We start from the raw sequence: 24,007 nt of genomic DNA on the forward strand, positions 1-24,007 counted from the left end.
GTCCAATGTGTGCAGGAGGGTTTTCCTGACAAAGTATGTAGATAGACCAACAAAGGCGAGGCCACATTAGATTTGGTACTGAGTAATGAACCAGGCCAGGTGTTAGATTTGGAGGAAGGTGAGCACTTTGGTGATAATGACCACAATTCGGTTATGTTTACTTTAGTGATGGAAAGGGATAGGTATATACCACAGGGCAAGAGTTATAGCTGGGGGAAAAGCAATTATGATGCAATTAGGCAAGATTTAGGATGCATAGATTGGGGAACGAAACTGCAGGGGATGGGCACAATTGAAATGTGGAGCTTATTCAAGGAACAGCTACTGCATGTAATTGTCAGGCAGGGAGATGTGGTCGAGTGCGGGAGCCTTGGTTTACTAAGGAAGTTGAATCTCTTGTCAAGAGGAAGAAGAAGGCTTATGTTAAGATGAAATGTGAAGGCTCAGTTAGAGCGCTTGAGAGTTACAAGTTAGCCAGGAAAGACCTAAAGAGAGAGCTAAGAAGAGCCAGGAGGGGACATGAGAAGTCATTGGCAGATAGGATCAAAGAAAAGCTTTCTATGGGTATATGAAGAATAAAAGAATGACTAGAGTAAGATTAGGGCCAATTAAGCATATTAGTGGGAAGTTGTGTGTGGAGGCTGAGGAGATAGGGGAAGCGCTAAATGAATACTTTTCGTCTGTATTCACACCAGAAAAAGACACTGTGGTCAAGGAGAATACTGAAAAACAGACTACTAGACCAGATGGGATTGAAGTGCATAAGGAGGAGGTGTTAGCAATTCTGGAAAGTGTAAAAATAGATAAACCCCCCTGGGCCAGATGGGATTTATCCTCGGATTCTCTGGGAAGCCAGGGAGGAGATTGCTGAGCCTTTGGCTTTGATCTTTTTGTCGTCATTGTCTACAGGAATAGTGGCAGAAGACTTGTGGGATAGCAAATGTTGTTCCCTTGTTCAAGAAGGAGAGGAGGGACAACCTTGGAAATTATAGACCTGTGAGCCTTAGTTCGGTTGTGGGTAAAGTGTTGAAAAGGGTTATAAAAGAGAAAATTTATAATCAACTGGAAAGGAATAAGTTGGTTCGGGATAGCCAACATGGTTTTGTGAAGAGTAGGTCATGCCTCACAAACCTTATTGAATTCTTTGAGAAGGTGACCCAACAGGTGGATAAGGGTAAAGCGATAGATGTGGTGTAGATGGATTTCAGTAAGGCATTTGATAAGGTTCCCCATGGTAGGCTATTGCACAAAATATGGGATAAGGGTGGTGGTTGATGGGAAATATTCATTCTGGAGTTCAGTTACTAGCAGGGTACTGCAAGTATCTGTTTTGGGTCCATTTATAAATGATCTGGATGAGGGCATAGAAGGATGGGTTAGTAAATTTGCAGATGACACTAAGGTCAGTGGAGTTGTGGATAGTGACGAAAGATGTTGCAGGTTCCAGAGAGACATAGATGAGCTGCAAAGCTGGGCTGAGAGGTGGCAAATGGAGTTTAACATGGAAAAGTGTGAGATGATTCACTTTGGAAGGCGCAACAGGAATGCAGAGTACTGGGTTGACGGTAAGATTCTTGGTAGTGTAGATGAGCAGAGAGATCTCGGTGTCCATGTACATAACTTCCTGAAAGTTGCCACCGAGGTTGATTAGGGTTGTTAAGGAGGCATACGGTGTATTAGCTTTTATAGGTAGAGGGATTGAGTTTCACAACTGAGATCATGCTGCAGCTGTACAAAACTCTAGTCCAGCCATTCTTGGAGTATTGTGTACAGTTCTGGACACCGCATTATAGGAAAGATGTGGAAACTTTGGAAAGGGTTCAGAGGAGATTTACTAGGATGTTGCCTGGTATGGAAAGAAGTCTTATGAGGAAAGGCTGAGGGACTGGAGACTGTTATTGTTAGAGAGAAGAAGGTTGAGAGTTGACTTAATTGGGACATATAAGATAATCAGAGGGTTAGGTAAGTTGGACAGTGGGAGCCTTTTTCCTCAGATAGTGATGGCTAGCATGAGGGGACATAGCTTTAAATTAAGGGGTGAACAATACAGCACAGATGCCAAAGATAGTTTCTTTACTCAGAGAGTAGTAGGGGTGTGGAACCCACAGCCTGCAACAGTAGTAGAGTCGCCAACTTTAAGGGCATTTAAATTGTCATTGGATAGGCCATATGGACGAGAATAGGATAAATGGTCTTCAGATTGTTTCCACAGATCAGTGCAACATCGAGAGCTGAAAGGACTGTACTGCACTGTAATGTTCTATGTTCAAAGTGAGAAAGGATTATTGATTGAGACAAATCAATCAAGGTGGAAGTTCAGATTTGGTAATGTTGGAGATGGTCAGGGAGCAGAGTCAAGCTAATGGGAATGGAAGGAGGTGAACAACCAGCACACGGCTTTCCTCGAGGAAAAGTCACAAACTGCTTGCAGCTGTGTGTCTGCCGCAGAGTGTCATCAGATAAAGTGTACTAAAGACCAAGCGATTGCAGGCAGGGTTCCCGGGGAGGTGTTTGGAGGGCAGACAGAATGTTGAGCAGGAGACAATTCAATCTTATCTGTGAGCAAAACATTAAAGAAAATATTTGTATGTGTATGGGCTTCAGCTTATCAAACAGTACAGGTGTTTGCACACAAAACCTGCATAGTCTGCAACAAAATGGTCTATTGACATTCAATGTGTGGACCTTACACACAGTCCCCTCATCCTCCTAATAGATGGTCAGTAGACAGTGGGGCTGTACCATTTGTGCTGTGGTGGAGGTTTCATGCCTGTTGCCTGCCTGCTTCTACATTTTAACCAGATAAGAGAATGTGGCAATTAGCCTAACAACGGTATGGCCCTCCAGACCCTTTCTGGCCACTGCTGGTATTTCACCAGACCAGTGCCCTGCAAAACACCTGACCTTAGCTTCTCATTCAGTTCCATTGGAAACTACTGTTGGGGACAATCTACAGAGCCAGCAGTGACCACAGCTCCCAGTGGTGCTGTTGGCACTGGAGTTCTGCAGACCCTCTGATTGGCCAACAGCCTCCGGTGACAGGATATTCTCCCTCGGGGGATGAAGGCCAGTTGACAGTCTGATGGTTATAAAATCCAGTGAAATAGAGGTGGCTCAGCCCTGACGTTTCAGTAGTGGAAGTGGGTAGCAAGCTTTTCTGCAAAGTCCTGACCAAACAGATTTACCACAAGGGATTAGCGATCACAACGTCTTTAGTAACGGAGTGGATGAGGGCTGGTTAAAACCCTTGTTTTAAGGGACGGAATGCTGGAGACTGCAAACCAGCCATGGTTCTTTGATTTTACAAGAGTACCTTTTGGAGAGTGAGCAAGTCTGGGACTTCTCACGTACTGTGTAGACACAAGGGAATTTTGTCTTTAATCTGCTGTCAACAGAGACAGAAGGCAGACGTATTCAAAATGTTGCTTTCATGTTTCCTTTCTGCTCCTCCCAGAGGATCTAAAGGTTAACGTCCCTGTTTCTTCCAGTTTCAGTCAACTGTCAGTTTGAATCGACTGGATGTACAAGATGAGCATTGTCAAGGTGGCACGTAAAGCTCCTCTCTGGCACCCAGTGTGCTTTCAGCTCATCCCTTGACATGGCAAATCAGCAGCGGCATCTTCTGGGAAAAGAAGTCCTCGGTTGAATAATTTAGTCTTGCATTAAGTTTGGCGAGAATATTATGCAGCAATATTTACCACAGCGCAGAAATAGCCCTAAGCTCAGTTCTAATGTCACTGCTGCACCCAAGCTTCCACTAGCCTAGTTCACCTCTCCCCATCAACGTGCCCTTCCACTGTATCTTCCTTTATTCGTTGTTTAAGTGTAACTATGTGTTTTATCTATTAATTGTATTCTGTGACAGTGAGGATAGCGTCACAATTCATTAATCAATTCAGTAGTGGGAGCCTTCCACCTTGTCAGATGATGGTTTAATGTCTGATGTTCTGGTGTTGATATTCTCCCAGACACATGGAAACCCCTTCTCTATGTCTATCCCATCTCATCGTTTCACAGTCCTAAAGGCCACGTCACAACTCAGTGGGGTAATATGCTGAAAATGAAACTGTGCAATTTTCAGGCATTACTACAGATGTGAACATCTAATGGAACTGCCAAAAATCACAGATTGCCTCTGACTGCGATATGGACAAAAGCAAAAGATATCAGGTTTCTTCACAAACAATATAAAAAAACGACTCACTGTAACACCTTTAATTTTAACAAGAACAGAACACGTATTCGCACATAAGCTCTGTCTTATACCGCCGCACACCCATTCTATCTCTCTCTCTCTTTGGCATACACACAGAACACAGAAAATAACGAATATTTATGGGTGGACGGGAAACAGTAGGAGAAAGTGAGGACGGCGGATGCTGGAGATCAGAGTGAAAAGGTGTGATGCTGGAAAAGCACAGCCGGTCAGGCAGCATCCGAGGAGCAGGAGAGTTGACGTTTCAAGCATAAGCTCTTCATCAGGAATGTGATATACCTACGCTGGAAATGTAGACTCTCCTGTTCCTCGGATGCTGCCTCACTGGCTGTGGTTATCCAGCACCACACGTTTTGACAGGAAACAATAGTGAAGTGAACACAGTTTTGTATCACTGGTCTGAAATTTAAAACTAGACAGGCTGGTTTCTCAGTCCTCATTAATGTATATCACAATCCTATCCATATAACAATGGTCGGTCTTTAGTTCATTATTTAGTTGGATCTTTGTGGTTGTCTTTAGATTTTCAGTTTATTCCTCAGTGACCTAGAATGTCATTTTCTGAATTTTTTGACAGAAAATTGTAGCGAATAACTTCAGGAAAAAAAAGGAGAGAACACTGATGCAGCTAGCTCAGAGGTTTTGTGCTTCTCTATTTGTATTTACACCTGAAAGAGCCTGTTTGTCCATACTCCAAAAAGCAACATCGTCACTGAAATGTCAGTTAGCTTCCCTTGTTTTTCTGAAGCTGCAAACAACTTTTCCGCACAATCTTCCTTTTTAAAAAGTGTCCATTTTCATTTTTTCAGTCCATAGCACAAAAACCTTTTTTTAAATGGGGTTTATTGCAACCTCCATCTCCTTTTCAGTTCAATATGTGTAAAAATGAGCCCTAGTGCTTATCATCTGACCTTATTCCTTTGCTCCCCTGGATTTTATTCAACAAGAGCATTGCAGCCACTGTTAACAGAGAACAGTAGAGCACAGTACAGGCCCTTTAGCCCTTGATGTTGCGCCAACCCTGTATCCTACTCTAAGATAAAATTAACCTACACTCCCTGCATTTTACCCATCATCCATGTGCCTATCCAAGAGTCGCTGAAATGTCCATAATGTATCTGACTCTATTACCACTGCTGGCAGTGCATTAGATGCGCCCACCTCCCTCTGTGTAAAGAACATCTACCCAAAGCCTCCCTCCGATCACCTTAAAATTATGCCCCCTTATGATAGCCATTTCTGCCCTGGGGAAAAAGTCTCTGGCTGTCCACTCTATCTATGCCTCTCAACATCTTGTACACCTCTATCAAGACACCTCTCATCCTCCTTCACTCCAATGAGTTGACAACCAGGCTCTTAAATTCTCTTTTCCCATTTAGGGAGGCTGGAAGGATGTGTTTTCATCTCGATGAGCTTAAAATAAAAGCCTTTTCCAAACTGGAGGAATACTAGCATCAACAAACTTCAGTATCATAGGGTCATACAGCTTAGAAACAGACCTTTCAACCCACCTTGTTTATGTCAACCAACGAATACCAAACTACCCAGATCCCCTTTACCAGCACTTGGTCCACAGCCTACTATACCCTGGCAGTTTAAGTGCTCATCCAGATGCTTCTTAAATCTTGCAAGAGTACCTGCCTCCACCACCCTCTCACGGACCGTGTTCGATATTTCTACCATCCTCTGTGTGAAAACATTTTTCTCAGATCTCCTCTGCACCTCACCTTAAACCTCTGCCCTCTGGTCTTAGACACGTCTTGTACAAATAAAATTCTAGTTTGTTAAAGCCTGCCTGCGAGGCCTCTAATGATGGCATTCTTTAAGTGAGCCACAACTAGCAAAGAATACAATTGGAACCATAGTTTCTGTTTAACACAGGACCAAAAGAAAGAAAGATTCTCCACTCCCTGGCTTAGGCGGGGGCAAACCCCTCTTCTTGCAGAGCCTTTGTGGGGACGGTTGTGGAAATTATATGCCAGACCTCAAAGACCTTCCTCAGTCTGTTATTACTCAGAAACTACCGACATTGGTGACTTGGAAACGTCCAAAACCATTCGCATGCATGGATCTCTCAACTACGTCTGTGAATGAAATGCATTAATCTCTGTAAGACCCTCACTGAATAGTTGTACAGGTACCACGAGAAAAACTTTTCTATACTCTATGCCTGCTCCCTCCTTTCCTGTAACTGCATTCTCTGGGTGTTGATCTGTCCTTCACCTAAGTCTATATGTTAGCAGGCCATTTGAATGTGGAAGGCATCACAGCTCAGTTCCCACATCCAGGCATATTAGAACGTAGAATAATATATGCCCTTTGGTCCTCGATGCTGTGGTAAAACAGTTTACTATCAACCATGTGCCTGTCCAAGTGTAGCTTAAATGCCCCTAATGTATCTGATTCTATTACCAATGCTGGCAGTGCTTTCCACACACCCACCATTCTCTGTGTAAAGAGCCTATGTCTGACATCTCCCCTAAACCTTCTTCCAATCACCTTAAAATTATGTCCCCTTGTGATCGCCATTTCCGCCCTGGGAATATGCCTTTGACTATCCACTCTATCTTTGCCTCACAACATCGTGTACATCTCTATCAAGTCACGTCTCATCCTCCTTCGTTCCAATGAGAAAAGTCCAAGCTCCCTCAACCTTTCTTCATAAGACCTGCCCTCAAATCCAGGCAGCGTCCTGGTAAATCTCCTCTGCACCCACCGCTTCCTTCCTATAATGAGGCGACCACAACTGAACACAATATTCCAAGTGTGATCTAACCTGGGCTTTATAGAGCTGCAGCATAACCTCAGGGCTTTTAAACTCAACCACCTTGCTAATGAAAGCCAACACCACATATGCCTTCTTAACAACCCCATCAACTTGGGTGGCAACTTTGAGGGATCTGTGGAGTGGTTCCCAAGATTCCTCTGTTCCTCCACACTGCCAAGAATCCTGCCTTTAACCCTGTAATCTGCATTCAAATTCAGTCTTCCAAAGTGAATCACTTCTCACTTTTCTAGGTTGAACTCCATCTGCCCCTTCTCAGCCCAGCTCTGCATCCTGTCAATGTCCCGTTGCAACCTACAACAGCCCTCCACACCATCCACAAATCCACCAACCTTTATGTCATCAGCAAAGTTACTAACCCACCCTTCGACTTCCTCATCCAAGTCATTTACAAAAATCACAAAGAGCAGAGGTCCCAGAACAGATCCACGTGGAATACCTCTGGTCATTGAGCTCCAGGCTGAATACTTTCCATCGACTATCACCCTGTATCTTCTATGAGCCAGCCAATTCTGTATCCAGAGAGCCAAATTTCTCTGTATCCCATGCCTCCTTACTTTCTGAATGAGCCTACCATGAGCAACCTTACGAAATGCCTTGCTAAAATCCATATGCACCACATCTACTACTGTACACTTACCAATATGTTTTGTCACGTTGTCAAAGAATTCAATAAGGTTTATGATGCATGACCTATCCTTCACAAAGCCATGCTGACTATCTCTAATCAAACTGTGGCTTTTCCAAATAATCATAAATCCTGTCTCTCAGAATCCTCTTCAATAATTTGTCCTCCACAGATATAAGACTGACTGGTCTGTAATTCCCAGGGTTATCCCTATTCCCTTTCTTGAACAAGGGAATAACATTTGCCACCCTCCAATCATCTGGTACTACTCCAGTGGACAGTGAGGATGCAAAGCTAGAAACCTTGGGTATATCCCATCTGGCCCAGGGGATTCATCTATCCTCATGTTTTTCAAAATTTTTAGCACATCCACTTCCATAACATCAACCTGTTTGAGCGCATCAGCCTGTTTCACGCTGTCCTCACAAACATCAAGGTCCCTCTCTGTAGTGAATACTGAAGCAAAGTATTCATTAAGGACCTCCCCTACCTCCTCCGGCTCCAGGCACAAGTTCCCTCCACTCTCCCTGATCGGCCCTACCCTTACTCTGGCCATCCTCTTATTCCTCACATAATGGAGGGTTTTCCTTAATCGTTAAACTAAACAGAGATCAAGTCTAGTCTTATGTAGTTTTATTACTCACTGCATCCTTCGCCAAAGCTTCTTCATGTCCCCTTCTAGCTCTCTTAAGTCCATTCTTCAGTTCCTTCCTGACTACCTTGTAACCCTATAGAGCCCTGTCTGAACCTTGCCTCCTAAACCTTAAGTAAGCTTCCTTCTTCCTCTTGACTAGATGTTTCACATCTCTTGTCATCCAAGGTTCCTTCACCCTACCATCCCTTCCTTGCCTCAGTGGGACAAACCTATCCAGCACTCGCAGCAAGTGCTCCCAAAACAACCTCCACATTTCTGTCTTGCATTTACCTGAGAATATCTGTTCCTAATTTACGCTCCACAGTTCCTGCCTAGTAGCATTATAATTCCCCCTCCCCCCACTTACTTTACCATACCGTCTACTCCTGTCCTTTTCCATGACTATAGTAGAGGTCGGGGAGTTGTGATGATTATCACTGAAATGCTCTCCCTCCGAGAGATCTGACACCTGACCTCCGTTGCCAAGCACCAAATCCAATATGGCCTCCCCCCCTGGTCTGCCTATCTACATATTGAGTCAGGAATCCTTCCTGGGAACAGCTGACAAAACCTGCTCCATCCAAACTATTTGAACTAAGGAGACTGCAATCAATATCAGGGAAGTTGAAGTCACCCATGCCAACAACCCTGTTACTTCTGCACCTTTCCAAAATCTACCTCCCAATCTGCTCCTTTGCATTGGGTGGCACGGTGGCACAGTGGTTAGCACTGCTGCCTCACAGCGCCAGAGACCCGGGTTCATTTCCCGCCTCAGGCGACTGACTGTGTGGAGTTTGCACGTTCTCCCCGTGTCTGCGTGGGTTTCCTCCGGGTGCTCCGGTTTCCTCCCACAGTCCAAAGATGTGCTGGTCAGGTGAATTGGCCATGCTAAATTGCCCGTAGTGTTAGGTAAGGGGTAAATGTAGGGGTATGGATGGGTTGCGCTTCGGTAGGTCGGTGTGGACTTGTTGGGCCGAAGGGCCTGTTTCCACACTGTAAGTAATCTAATCTAATCTAATTTGGGGGATTTATAGAAAACTCCCAAAAAGTGACTGCTTCTTTCCTGTTTCTGACTTCCATCCTGATTGGGAATGGGAGACGGGACAGTGGTCTGTATTACAGCTACCAGGAGCAGGAAAACCCAGCTGATCTTCCTCTCTCAGACTTGGTGATGCTGAGAGACATTGCTTGTATCTCATCTTGGTCTGATATTTGCAAACTGAAAACCGAACAGAGATCAAGTCTAGTCTTATGTAGTTTTATTACTCACTGCATTGACCTGCTGAACTATTAGGAGAGCAAGCCCCTTATATGCCCTATCATTTATCACAATAACAGAAGTCACACTGGGGGGAACACTATCACAAGTTCCTATGGTATGTTTTCTTTTCTCTAAGAAAGCAGTTATGATCGTCACTCGCATAAGATTTGGGCCATCAAATGCTGTGTTGCTTCTTGAGTTACGTAGACATAAGTCAAGGCACAGCAGAAAATGAAACTGGCCTTGAGTTAGAGCCTTACCATATTTATTATGGTGGAGAGGTTCTCCCAGCTTCTTGATGTAATGTGCAAATTGAGTTGCAATGAACTGAGGAAGCTGTACCATGAAGATTGTAAGCAGGATTACATCTGAGGGCAATTCATGAAGAATAAGTTGTCTGCTAAAACCAGTCCAGTTCCCGGATCTGCAACTCGCGCCTCTTGATGTCAATCAAATTGCTGGCTTTTATTTTCTGTGAACAGAACAGCTTACTTCCCCTTCAATTCTTTCACTGTTTGACTCAGATCCATTGAACTGAATGCATCAGTTTGGATTAATTATCATCCCTCACTGTGGTACAATAGGAATTAGCAAAGCTCAAGAAGACTGTTGTCAGCTCTTGCAGCCTCTCCTCTTAGTCCAAGTGACTAATTATAGCTCCAGATTCCTTATTCAGAATAATGTAATTGCATTTGTCCACTACTTCTCTTCCTCCACAGCCCAAGATATAATATTTGCTCTTTACACCTGCTGCGCGTCAAACCTGATGGATTTGCAGACCCGTTCACCAATATCATTCTCACCATTGGTATATTGCCACGGTTTAGTAATCTTGGCCAATGTAACAATTTTGTACCAGCCCACCTTGAATGCCTACTGCCAGTCATCAGCTTAATACCTCAAATTATTTGTTCCCTTCTGTTTTTCGGCAATCTGGTCAATATCTTTGCAATCCCTTTCAATTTCGTAACCTCTATAACCCCAGAGAGCTTTGCTCTCTTTCTTCCTCCACATCATTGCAGTCGGGATCAGCCCCAGCAGAGATCCTAAGCTGATTTTGCTCCAGAATGCCGCTATGCCTTGCTTCCCCTGTTTCAGAAATCGATTTCAGAAGCATCCTGCCTAAGCTGCTCGTTCCAGTACCCGTCGCCCACGTGATGTTCTCACCAAAAGCTGTGCTGATATCTTAAGTAAGCAAACACCAAAATTCTCAGTCCTCAAGATGAATTATCTCCTGAAAGCAGCCAAAGATGGTCATCCAGCAAGTTGACCCTCTCATTAAGTACTCTCACCATTCTGTATCACTCCTTGAGATTCATCCTTCATTGTTGCTCTATTCATTTTGTTCCCAATAACAGATGGCAGGCAAACCGGATTTCCCTCTTCATTTTGTTACAGGTTAGGGTCATTTCTTTCAATATTTAGTCATGATCAGCTATTTGTAAGAATGGTCCAGCAGTATTCAAGAGAAGGTGCCTAATGTCACTAATGAATACACTTTGATCTGGGCGAGAGCAACTGGCTAGGAGAAAGTGAGGACTGCAGGGCTTACACTTGAAATGCCGATTCTCCTGCTCCTCGGATGCTACCTGACCAACTGTGCTTTTCCAGCACCACACTGTTGAGGGAAATTGGCTGCCATCTTTCTTTTCTTTATTGTTTACAATCACAACATCTCACCTTAAAGATTCCACTTGAATAGTAAACAGGTTTCCTCTTTGGAAAGCAGACACTCCGTGTTAAATTTTAGCACTTCATGTTCGCTGGAAACTGGGATTATTTTTGACCAGGATTCTCTCCAAGGCATCTCACTGCCCGGTGCTCCGACAGATGAAGAAAAGATGTCAAAAGATGTGTCCCTTCCGTCAAAGAAAGGATTTGGAAATGATGTTGCGCAGGAGGTGTGCTCCAAGGGCTCGTCAGAAGTTGGAATTTTGAGACCGCAGCGATGACAGACTTGGAGAGTGGACATGGGAAAACTTGCTCCTCAAATCTCCCACTCTTAACCTCAAAGACCTGCTAGAGGTTCTAAGAGGCAGCTCTTCGGCCATTGGCAAGGTGTGCTCACCTGATTCACTGCGGAGGAGGTCTGGATTCAGGAGGCTGTACATGTTGGCACTAACCTGTCATCAGAGCCTGAACCAGTGGAAGCCGAAAGATTCCACAGTTTGGACCAAACAAGCAGACACCTGATTGAGATGTATAAAATTCCCAAGGGCAGGAACAGGGTGAATAGAAACTGAAGCCAACTATAGTCAAAGGGTTAAGAACAAGGTCGGCAGGGGAATACATGTTGAAAGGAAGGAGGCTTTGAGGAGATTTCAGGAAAACATTTTTCACTTTGAAAGTGGTGGGGCCTAGAATCCATTTCCTGGTAAGATAGTTGAGGCTGGGAAGCTTTCCGCCACCTGGGAATAAGTCACAGCAGCCATTATTTAGGAATCAATTCTAGAGGAGCCTGGAGACGGATGACAAAAACACTGATGTTTCTCATTGGGATCAGGATAGGAATCCCTAGAGTTGGGGTGGAGGTGAGAGTGTGGAAAGAAAGGAGTGGGTGGTTAGGGATGGGTGGGTGGGTGATAGGCCTCTGGAGGAGGACACTAGAGGGCTTGAGAAGGAGTTGAAGCCCCACCCTCATCAAGACATTGACTTCTCAGCCAGAGGCCATGGAGGATTTAGTTGCCAGGTTACCCACTGGGAACGCAGCTGACTGAGGAGGTACAGATGGTGATGGAGCAAATCTTAAATTTGCTACATAAGAGTCTCAATTGGTGCAAGGCTTCCCCTAGCGTCCCTTAATTCGGCATCATAGAATCTCTATAGTGTGGAAGCAGGTCATTTGGCCCATTGACCCTTCGCAGAACATCCCACCCAGAACCACCCCCCTACCCTCTCCCTGTAACCTTGCGTTTCCCATGGCTGAACCACTTAGCCTGCACACCCCTGAACACTATGGGGAATTTCACATGGCCAATCCACTTAATGTGCACATCTTTGGACTGTGGGAGGAAACCAGAGCACCCAGAGGAACCCACACAGACACAGGGAGAATGTGCAAACTCCACGCAGACAGTCAAACGTGGAATCAAACCTGGGTCCCTGGCGCTTTGAGGCAACAGTGCAGCCCCATCAGGCTATGGGAAGGCAGCAGGACAGAGGGAAAGTTTTTGTTGCAGGGAATTTTACAGCCACTCCCACCTTACCTACAAGCGAGTCCAAAACGGTCTGCCCTTGCTGTGCACAAATTGCTGTCACATTGACTGCAATTCAAATCCCACTCCATTGGCTGCAGGATGCAGGCAAATGCATTGGGATATGGATTTGGCAAATGCTCCAAGTCACCCTTCAATTCTTTCTTTTGCTTTTACTGGAATGCTGCTTGATGCAATCAAGAAATGCTTCAGGATATTTCGATACAGATTGTAAAATTCTATTGGAAGGGGATCGAGGTGTTCAAAACCATGAAGGATCTGGTCAGATCAGACAGGGAGAAGTCGCTCCCATTGGTAGAATGTTTGGTAACCATTGCAGAGAAACGTAAGGCAATGAGGCAACATGAGGAAAATCTCATTGCACAGCAAGTGTTTAAGTCTCTATCTGAGAAGGTGATGGAGGGCATCACTGGCTGGGCTAACATTTACCACTCATTCCTAATTGCCCAGAGGACAGTTTAAGAGTCAGCCACATTGCTGTGGGTCTAGAGTCACATGTAGTCCAGACCAGTTAAGGATGGCAGATTTCCTCCCCTAAAGGACCTTAGTGAACCGGACTTTTTTTTTTGACAATTGACAATGGTTTCAGTCATCATTAGACTCTTAATTCCAGATTTTTTATTAAATTCAAATTCCAGCATCTGCCATAGCAGAATTTGTATCCTGGACCCCAGAACATTACCTGGGTCTCTGGATCAAAAGTCTAGTGATAATACCACTTGGCCTGCTCAGTATCTCTGACACTCACCCTTTCTACGTTGGTCAGGGCTCTCTGATTGGGGCTGTTAATCTGGTCATATTCTTGCTGACCTTGTTAGAAATGCTACCGGAGGAAGAGTCAGTCATGACTTTCAAAAGGAGATTGGTTAATTACCTGAGGGGAAAAATCGAAAGGGGAACAGGGCCAGGTGATGGAACAGGACTCGCTGAGTTGTTCTTGCAGAAAGATAGCGCACACAGTTTGGGCTAAATGGCTTTTTTTAATGATTTACAGCTATTTTATGATTCGTTTTGGAATATCAGATCAATACTGAGTTCTCAGCTGGGCCCAAGGCAGGACATGTGTTGCAACCAGTTTTCCTCCTTTAAAAATTTTCCAATAGAGGACTCTGAAAGTGTACACCATAGTGTAATGGGATTGATTGTAATCTAATATATTACAATGTGTACAGTGGGACAGGGCAGAAATTGGTTTCGTGCAATGGATATCCGTACAGCACAATGGGAGCTAATTTAATCTGGAGGAATTCTGTCAAATGGGGGCTAATAGGAACTGACTAGCTGTATTGAAGTTCAATGTAATAGCACGTAATTTTGGTTCTTTTGAATAGGAAAGACAAATTTAAGACAGACGTCAAGATTAATTGGTGCATTTCTATTTGATTATCTTCAACGATCAATAAGAAATTACAGTTCGCTGTTTAGACAACTTACTTGAGGCTCATCAATTCTGCAGGTTAAGTTAGAGGACAACACAAAGAAACTTAATGCTGTACATAAGAGCTTGCTCAACAGCTGGGTTCAGGGGTCAGGAAGGGTGATTCAATCCAGGACATTGGGCCTTATTTGAAAGAAAGCAATGAGAAGGGGTGCTGAGGAAACCGCTCAGAAGGGGAGCACTAGAGAGACTTCCTTTCCTGTACAATCTGTTCCCAGATGTGGAACTCTTCATTTTGTTTGTCAGGGGCAGCAGCTCTCAGATGTTTGTCCCTGGACTTTTCATGGTCTTAGCTTCAATGGAGAATGTCCTTCTGTCTCTCAGGCGTGATTTTGTTGCTGCTGGACAAATTGCGGAAAATGAAATGGGAACAGATGTGGCGTTTGACTGCGGAGCGGGAGCTGATGAACATGTTGTCCACTTCGCTGGCTGATCAGGTAGGCAAACGTGCTGCTAGGATATTCTCTCATGTTGTTGCAACGAACCTGTTTCACATGGTGGCAGTACGGAGAGATTTGGATGAGATAATCAATCCCCTCTTCACAGCATTTCAGAAAAGGGGGTACTTTGAGATGCTGGTTTTGACCACTTTGCAAGTTCTTATACCTTAGCTGAAATCTCAGAATGTACCTGTCTGGTGAGCTCACCCTCTCCCTTTACACAGAACTTTGATCTACCCCCACTTTTCATATTCTAGCACAAAGCCTTTGGACTGTCGATTGATCATAATGCAGTGTAAATACACACACCCCTCAATATACACAGAAAGGCTACCCACGGATCTACATACCCATAAAGTTGACCCCAAACACTCTCTCCTTACCCAGTTGACAGGTTCCACCGAATCGCATGGTCCAATGCCAGTTTTGTGATCCATTGAGCAGTACCCAATTGCAGAGTTGGAAGGTCATGTTGTGGCTGTACAGGATATTGGTGAGGCTGCTTTTGGAATGCTGTGTTCACTTCTGGTCTCCCTGCTTCAAGAAAGATGTTAAACCTGACAGGGTTCAGAAAAGATTTACGAGGATGTTGCCAAGTTTGGATGATTTGAGAAGTTGATTTGCTGGGGACATTTTCCCTGGAGCATTGAAGGATGAGGGGTGACCTTATAGAGGTTTATAAAATGGGGGGGCATAATTAGAGTAAATAGGCAAGGTCTTTTTCCCAGGTTGGGGGAGTCCAAAATTCACGGGCATTGGTTTAAGGTGAAAGGGAAAAGATGTAAAAAGGAACGAATGGCCAACTTTTTCACACACAGGGTGCTGCATGTATGGAACGAGCTGCCAGAGGAAGTGGTAGAGGCTGGTACAATTACGACATTTCAAAGGTGTCTGGTAGATGAATAGGAAAGGTTTAGAGGGATATGGGGCAAATGCTGGCAAATTGGATGAGATTAATTTAGGATGTCTGGTTGGCATGGACAAGTTGGATCTGTTTCCGTGCTGTACATCTCTGACATCCACAGATATATAAAACGAAATTCCAAAAGTTAGCTCCAGTGCAGGATAGCTCTCATCAGGCAAATATGTATCAGTACCAATGGTGAGAGCAAACTCACCTAGGAAAGTTTTCTGCCTCCTTTTAGGGGTAGGATGAGAAAACCTTTAATTGAAGCCAAGACACTTTTGTTTAATTATCTATTATAGATATGATGCATTTTTGAACTTGTTGTTCGAAAACTTAGCCTCACTTGTATCCATTATGTCCAGAAAAGGTGAAGGGTGAAGCTAGAAGCATACTGTTTTGCTGATTATTAAACTTGTCATGTAGGTATTGAGACATAGGAGGGCATTTTCACTGAGCTATCAAATGGGGAACTGAGAGCAGTTGGGGGGGGGGCAGCACGGTGGCTCAGTGGTTAGCTCTGCTGCCTCACAGCGCCAGGGACCTGGGTTTGATTCCCACCTCAGGCGACTGTCTGTATGGACTTTGCACAATCTCCCTGTGTCTGCATGGGTTTACTTCAGGCACTCCGGTTCCTCCTACACGCCAAAGATGTGCAGGTCAGGTGGATTGGCCAGGCTAAATTGCCATTGTGTTAGGTACATTAGTCAGCAGTAAATATAGGGTAGGGGAATGGGTCTGGGAGGTTACTCTTCGGAGGGTTGCTGTGGACTTGTTGGGTCGAAGGGCCCATTTCCATACTGTAGGGAATCTAATCCAATCTAAATAAAACTGGTGAAATGCTGAATCCACACTAATATAACTCTCCACTAAATACCTCAGATGGTAGCTCTCCTGCCTCAGGGTCACAAGGCTCTGAGTCCAAATTCCACTCCAAGGCCTGAGCATAAGATCAGTACTGAGGGTGTGCTACACTGTCAGAAATGCCATCTTTCAAATGCAATGTTAAACTCTTACACTCAGGCAAATGGGCCTGAATGGAAGAGGTCTCTTGGCACTATATTAAAGAAAATCAGGGGAGTCCTGGCCAATATTTATCCCTCCATTGGATTCACAAAACAGATTACCTGATCAACACATCGCTGTTTGTGAGAGTTTGCTGCGTACCAATGGGCTGCCACATTTCTTCCATTACAAAAATAATTGCACTTCATTCGTTGACATCCAACTGTCCTATTTAATACAAATCTTCCATTGGTCTCCATGAAAAGCAAAATCTGACAGAATGTAAACTCAGCATCAACCCCATCAGTTTCTTGTCAACAAGTATCATCTAAAATTGCACATCATTCGATGCTAACATCATTAAAGAGGATTAGATAATATTAGGAAAGGAAAAATAATGGCAAAGTTAACTGGGTCAATTGACCCAACCTCTATAATTCTATAAAACATTAGGCTGAGCTGAGATAGTGTGGTCTTTTATATTCTGACTGAGAAACTACAGTAAATGCAACTTCAGCTGAAGGTGAAATACAAAGTGGAGTCCTTCCCCAACTTCACTCTGTCAGGCTTGGGGAGAGTTACACTAACATTGCGCCATTACACAGCAGACGAGGATGATAGAACAATCAGCGTTTATTCACACTAAGTCAGTTTAACAGGGAGAAGCCACAGCTGAGATTGGCTACATTGGGGGGGTTCAGATTTATGACGGTGGTCAAGTCAGCAGCTTAGGATTTTTCTGTGTAGGACCGGAGGAGGATGTGGCAGTTTTAAGTGGTTTCTTTTATTGCAAAGCTGTGCAGTCGTCCTGAAAATAAGCATGGTCTCCAGGTTTACAAATCACGAGAAGCTAGTGCACAGGTACAAAATGCAATCTCAGAGGCTAATGGGATACTAGAGTTTATCTCCAGAGTGAATGCAAAATGGAGGCAGTTCCAGTTCAGTTGTGGAGTCCTAGTCAGAGAGCAGTGGGAGAACTGTGTTCATTGGTGGATACCTTACAATGGGCATATTGGGGCCAGATTGCGAGATGAACATATTTGTTTGTAAGGCTGAGAGTGGGGTGAGATCCAATGACTGTCTTTTTGTAAGATAAAGAGGAACCCAGGATTCATACTTGGCCAGTGATGGGGTTGGAGGGTGGGATTCAAAATCAAATTGGGAATATTCTTAAAGTTAGGAGTGAAATAAAAGAATACTTTTTTTTGGACAAGGGTTATTGGAAATCTGAAATTTTCTTTTCCAAGAAGCAATGACTGCTGGAGTTTTATTAAACTTTTCACAACCAAAGTTACCAGATGTTAATTCCTGAGGGGCTGAAACATATATGGGTTAATCGGGATTAGGGATGGATTATTCATTGTCTGATTGGATAGCAGTGCAGGTTTGAAGGGCTGAATGTCGTAATTAATGAACTTCCCTTTTCTTTATGATGGTCCACTTTCACATGTTGCCGATGTTAGGGAAAAGCATCGTTTATCATAGAAGCCAGAAAAGTAAAGTTGTCCAGTGAGAGGACTACAATTTGGCTACTGAGGAGAGTTACTCAATTTGAGGAATTTCATAACCCAGAAAACATACTTTGGCAGTTTTCAGTTCAGATGCGCTTTCGTGGGAGAGAGTTGCACATAGAAGTAGATCATGGAGTATAGGAGGTTTATAAAATGGTGAGGGGTATAGATAAGGTGAATGGCAGGTATCTTTTCCCTAGGGTGGGGAATTTCAAGATGAAGGAGCATAATTTTAAGGTGAGAGGCAAAAGATTTGAAAAAGACATGAGGGGTCTTTTGTTTTTTACAGAGAAGGTGGTTCGCGTGTGGAATTAACTTCCAGAGGGAAATGGTGGATGTGGGTCTGGTTACAATATTTGAAAGATATTTAGATAAGTACATGAATAAGAAAGATTGGTGGGTGGGGATATGGATCTACAACAGGGAAGTGGGACTAGTTTAATTTGGGATAATGGGCTGCATGGACTGATTGGCCTGAAGGGTCTGTTTCTGTGCTGTATGACTCTGTGTGGCCCCAGGTTCTGTTTCTGTAAATTGTAAAGATCTTTCTAGTTTTCTCCTTTCACGCCACCCCACTCCACCCTGCGCCATTATATCACTCCTATATAATTCTCATACCCATACCACTCTATAACCACTTACCCAGCATCCATTGTCAGCAGGCCGCAGGAGTCATGTAGAAGTTAAAGAAATAAACTTTTTACAATCAAATACACCTTTCATTCCTGCACAGTTGATGGTGAAATAAAATCTGTCATGTAAACAATTTGAAGCTTCTAAATCTCCTTAAGTGGTTAATAACAATACATTAAACCTACTAAAAACAAACAAACCTATTCATGCCTCACGCCAAACACAGTTAATCCTTTAATAGCCTCATCAAACTGTAAATCAAATGGTCAATTCTGAACACTAGTGGAGATTATTGTCACTTTTGCAATTTAGCCAGGTATTCTTGATGACATAGTAGCCTTCAGAAAAGGCCCCTAATGACCTCGATGTTGTGAGATTTTTCAAATCTAAACTAAATCAGATGGGCTATGAATCAAAGCAGACCAGTACAGGGCTTTTCTTTAACATTCACTGACTTTTTAAAAAATGTTTGAAGAGTGGAGTTTTATAGAATATAAAACATTACAGGCCCTTTGGACTTGAATGTTACGCTGATCTTTTATTCCTATTCTAAGATCAAACTGACCTACATACCCTGCTATCATCCATGTGCCTATCCAAGCGTCGCTTAAATGTCCCTAATGTATCTGACTCTACTACCACTGCTGGCAGTACATTCCACACACCCACCACTCTCTGTGTAAACAACTGACCTCTGACATCTCCTCTAAACCTTCCTCCAATCACCTTAAAATTATGCCCCCTTGTGATAGCCATTTGTGCCCTGGGAAAAATTCTCTGGCTATCCACTCTATCTTTGTCTCTCATCATCTAGTACACCTCTGTCAAGTCACCACTCAACCTTCTTTGCTCCAACTTCGCTCCCTTCAACCTTTCTTCATAAGATATGCCCTCCAGTCCAGGCACCATCCTGGTAAATCTCCTCTGCACCCCCTCTAAAATTTCCACATCCTTTCGATAATGAGGCAACCAGAACTGAACATAATATTCTAAGTGATCTAACCTGGGCTTTATAGAGCTGCAGCATAACCTCACAGCTCTTAAACTCAATCCCCCTGCTAATGAAAGCCAGCGCACCATACACCTTTTTAACAATCCTTTCAACTTGGGTGGCAACTCTGAGGGAACGATGGAAGTGGACCCTAAGATCCCTCTGTTCTTCCACACTGCCAAGAATCCTGCTTTGTCACATAAACAGACTTTATCTGCTGTCAGGGGTGTTTACATCTCTGATGATGTAAGTTAAGAAGCCAAAAGGGGATCTGTTTGAACTCAGCACTCAGTTCAAATGTCTGTGTTGAGTTTGGGTTTCTCACCTGCGCAATCACGCCCTACCCACGTCCCCTACCAACAAAATTTACAAATTGTCAGAATAGAGGGCAGAACATCCAGGTCTTCATCTTTAAAGAACCACAGTGAAACTCCAAACCTGAGCTATAGTACCTGGCCAGTTGCCATTGTGCTGAAGATTAACCATTGTTCCAAATTACTGAACTCTGCCCAATTCACAGATTGAGAATGACTGATCTTACAAAATGAGTTAAAAATTGTTGTATATCCTCATGCCCTAAATCAATTTATGAAACACAAGGAAATTTGTTAATTAACAACACTGTCAGGGGAGACAATAGCCTTGTGCTATCATTGCTAGACTATTAATCCAGGGACCTGGTAATGTTGAGAAGCCAGGTCCAAATCCCACCATTGCAGATTATGAAATTTGAATTCAATAAACATCTGGAATTATGAGTTTAATGATGATTTGGAGATGCCGGTGTTGGTCTGGGGTGTACAAAGTTAAAAATCACACAACACCAGGTTATAGTCCAACAGGTTTATTTGGAAGCACTAGCTTTCGGAGCGCTGCTCCTTCATCGGTTGATTTTGGAGAGTTGGACTATAACCTGGTATTGTGTGATTTTTAACTGATTTTAATGGTGACCACAAAACCATTGTTGATTGTCAACAAATCCCATCTGGTTCACTTTAGGGAAGGAAACAGCCATCCTTATCTGGATAATTAGGGATGGGTAATGAATGCTGACCTAGCCAGCAAAGCCCACATCCTGTGAATGAATAAAAAAATTCCATGCGGATTTCAAATGCCCTAAAATTTTGACATTGGCTGCTTCTTCCAATATTTGTCTACACTCACATTCCTTCCTTAACCCCACTGAATCATGAAGTTTGTTATTGCCCCCTGTGGCTGAGCAACTCCTCAGATAAAGTCACCACTGCCTGTCAAGGAGCTCAGTTTAGATCCAAGTCTATTTAAGAGCCCCAGTTTGAAATCATGGTGTGGTGGGAGGCATTGGCATAATGGTTACATCATTGGTCTAGCCATCCAGAACCTTGGAGATGGGTTCAAGTCTCACCATGATAGATGGTAAAATTTAAATTCAATAAAAAAATGTAGTGTATTGCGAAAGCCTATGTGGGTCACTAATGTCCTTTAGGGAAGAAAATCTGCCGCCCACAGCCAGGCTGGCCTCCATGTGCCTCCAGACCCACAGCAATGTGCGTGACTCCCACCTGCTCGCTGGGCTATGAGGGATGGCTGAGCCAGCAATGTCCACATCCAAAGGCCAACAATGGGTATTACTGTGGCTCAGTGGTCAGCACCACATTCTCACAGCACCAGGGACCCAGGTTCAATTCCAGCTTTGGAGGGTCAGTGTTGGGCTGATTGGCCTGTTTCCACATTGTAGGGATTCTATGAACTTTTATAACATGAGTTTGAATCATAAAACTGCTTCCAGGGTCAATGAAAGCCACGATGATCAGCACTTCGTCTGTAATACTGCCCATCTGCTAACTGATTATGTTGCAGCCACTTAGATTCAGCAATGTCTCCGATTACAGTTTCTCTTACTGCAGTTTCTTATGCAGTGCTACAAGTTTCATCTCAGTGTTTGAGTTGTTTAGAGCTAGTACACTTGCCTCTAGTGGCTTATGTACCTTGATTCAGTAAAAGACACATTGATATTTTACAGTTGCATGGGCACTTTCAATCATATTAGCATGAAGGGAAGCAGTTTTTGTTCTTGATAGTGTGAACCATGTGTATAATAAAAATAATTCAAATGCTTGAATTATTGCACATCGCGAGGTAATTGAGATTTATGAAGACAAGTCTGAACTATCAAGTTTGTTATCTCTCAGTCAAATATAAAACATCTTTGGCTCCCAATAATTAAGGGCTGCAAGGTGGCTCAGTGGTTAGCACTGCTGCCTCACAGAGAAAGGCACTCATGTTCGATTCCAGCCTCAGACAACTGTCTGTATGGAGTTTGCACATTCTCCCCGTGTCTGCGTGGGTTTCCTCCGGGTGCTCCAGTTTCCTCCCACAGTCCAACGATGTGCAGGTGAATTGGCCATGGTAAATTGCCCATAGTGATCAGGAAGGTGCAGGCTAGGTGGAATAGCCATGGGAAACGTGGGGTTACAGGGTTCGGGTGGATCTGGGTGAGATGCTCTTCCAGGAGGGTCAGTGTGGATTTGATGGGTCAAATGGCATGCTTCAGCATTGTAAGGATTTTATGATGATTCTAGAAATCAGAAGGCAGCCTCCAGGAAGTTTCAAACATTTCAGCTTGAAGGGTTTACACAGAGCTAAGGGTCAACAAGCTGAGGCCACCCTGAGGTGCACGATTTGGAGTGCACCAGCCTGTTGTTATATGAGAAATGTATTCTGTAACCATTTATTTGTCCAAACCGGCTGTTCCTGTTGGTATGACCCAAGCAATATGTCTGGATCTGGATTAATGAGTCATGCAGGACAGCGCAGCACTGTGGGACATAATTGAAGTAGGTGACCTGTTCAAGCAAACAGAAGTCCCCTAAAAGTGCCTCTTAACAGTCATGTTAGATGGTTCACAATGTGATTGAGATAATAGTTGTAAGATGAAAGAGTCTGAAACATAAATGTTTCCCTCCATCTCTCCACCACACTGCCTTGCTCTGATTCAGCTGTACGAAGATAAAAAAGGCAAAAGGCATTTATTGTCCATCTCTAAGTACACTTGAATTGAGAGACTTGCTGGGTCATTTCAGAGTCAGCCACATGTCTGAGAGTCTGGGATCGCATGTAGGGCAGAATGGATCTGTAGAATTAGGGATAACTGATTTCTTTCCCTTTTGGATATTTGTGAACCAATTTATTTTACTACAATTAATCACAGTTGTCATGGTCCACAAGTATTAATATTTAACCTGTAAATTTATTCATTGAATTCAAATTTCACCAACTGCCGTGGTGGGGTTTGAAAACATTGGCCTATGAACTAAATGTCCATTAAGCAGATAGACATCCTGACTTCCTGACACCTCGACCCTTTCTAGTTTGCAATGAAAAGAAAGGGAGACCGTGCGTTTAACATTTAGCAATGTAACACTTTGCATAACCTCAGGACATTCTAAAACCAGTTGTGTACTTTTCAAAGCGTAATGTAAGGACACCCAAGTAACTGAACAATTCCTCTCTTCCAAGTGCATTATTGAACCAAAATCCACCTGTTTACTGGCTCTGCTCTCTCCCACACCAAAAGCACACTTAATGCTGTCACAAGACAGGAAATTACATCATTACAGACTGCCATCATTAATCAGCTACACATTGTATATATATGTGAGCTTTTAAAAATTCCTGAAACTCATAACAAGGGAGGATTCTGTTAGATTAGATTAGATTACTTACAGTGTGGAAACAGGCCCTTCAGCCCAACAAGTCCACACCGCCCCACCGAAGCGTAACCCACCCACACCCCTATATCTACATCTACATCTACCCCTTACCTAACACTACGGGCAATCTAGCATGGCCAATTCACCTGACCTGCACATCTTTGGACTGCACATACTTCAGACATAAGGTACGAAGCACATACTTTGCAATGGCTATCATTTTGGGTGGAAGAATAAAGTCAGTTCCTTGCATCTTGAACTTAGCAAAGTAGAGGTTTAACGAGAATACTTCATTTTTTTGTCATGTAAATATATGACTTACATAAAAAAAAACTGAAGGCTAGCTGCGACTGTGAATCTCTGCAGCAGTCAAAAGCCTGTGAAGACGCTGTTTAATACACGCAAGAGGTAGTCACTTGACATTCCATGTCGCGCTTGGAAGAATGCGAGGCGGTCACGTGACATTCTGTTTCGCGCCCGGATGAGTGCGAGGTGGTCACGTGACGTTCCGTTTCGCGCCCAGAAGAGTGCGGGGCAGTCACGCGACGTTCCGTTTCGCGCCCAGAAGAGTGCGGGGCGGTCACGCGACGTTCCATTTCGCGCCCCGGAAGGGTGCGGGGCGGTCACGTGACGTTCCGTTTCGCGCCCAGGAAG

At 43.8% G+C, this 24,007-nt stretch overlaps 1 protein-coding gene across 3 annotated transcripts in view; it reads left to right on the forward strand.

The window, feature by feature from the left end:
- Positions 1 to 24,007, forward strand: part of large1 (LARGE xylosyl- and glucuronyltransferase 1) — a 498,409-nt gene that overhangs the window by 372,950 nt on the left and 101,452 nt on the right. For all 3 annotated transcript variants that reach the window (XM_072552482.1, XM_072552480.1, XM_072552481.1), the window contains one exon: positions 14,502 to 14,614. In XM_072552482.1, the coding sequence (XP_072408583.1) occupies positions 14,502 to 14,614 (113 nt within the window). The remainder of the gene's footprint in view (positions 1 to 14,501; positions 14,615 to 24,007) is intronic.

The sequence above is a fragment of the Chiloscyllium punctatum genome, chromosome 32 (genome assembly GCF_047496795.1).
Source record: "Chiloscyllium punctatum isolate Juve2018m chromosome 32, sChiPun1.3, whole genome shotgun sequence".
NCBI classification, from domain to species: domain Eukaryota; kingdom Metazoa; phylum Chordata; class Chondrichthyes; order Orectolobiformes; family Hemiscylliidae; genus Chiloscyllium; species Chiloscyllium punctatum.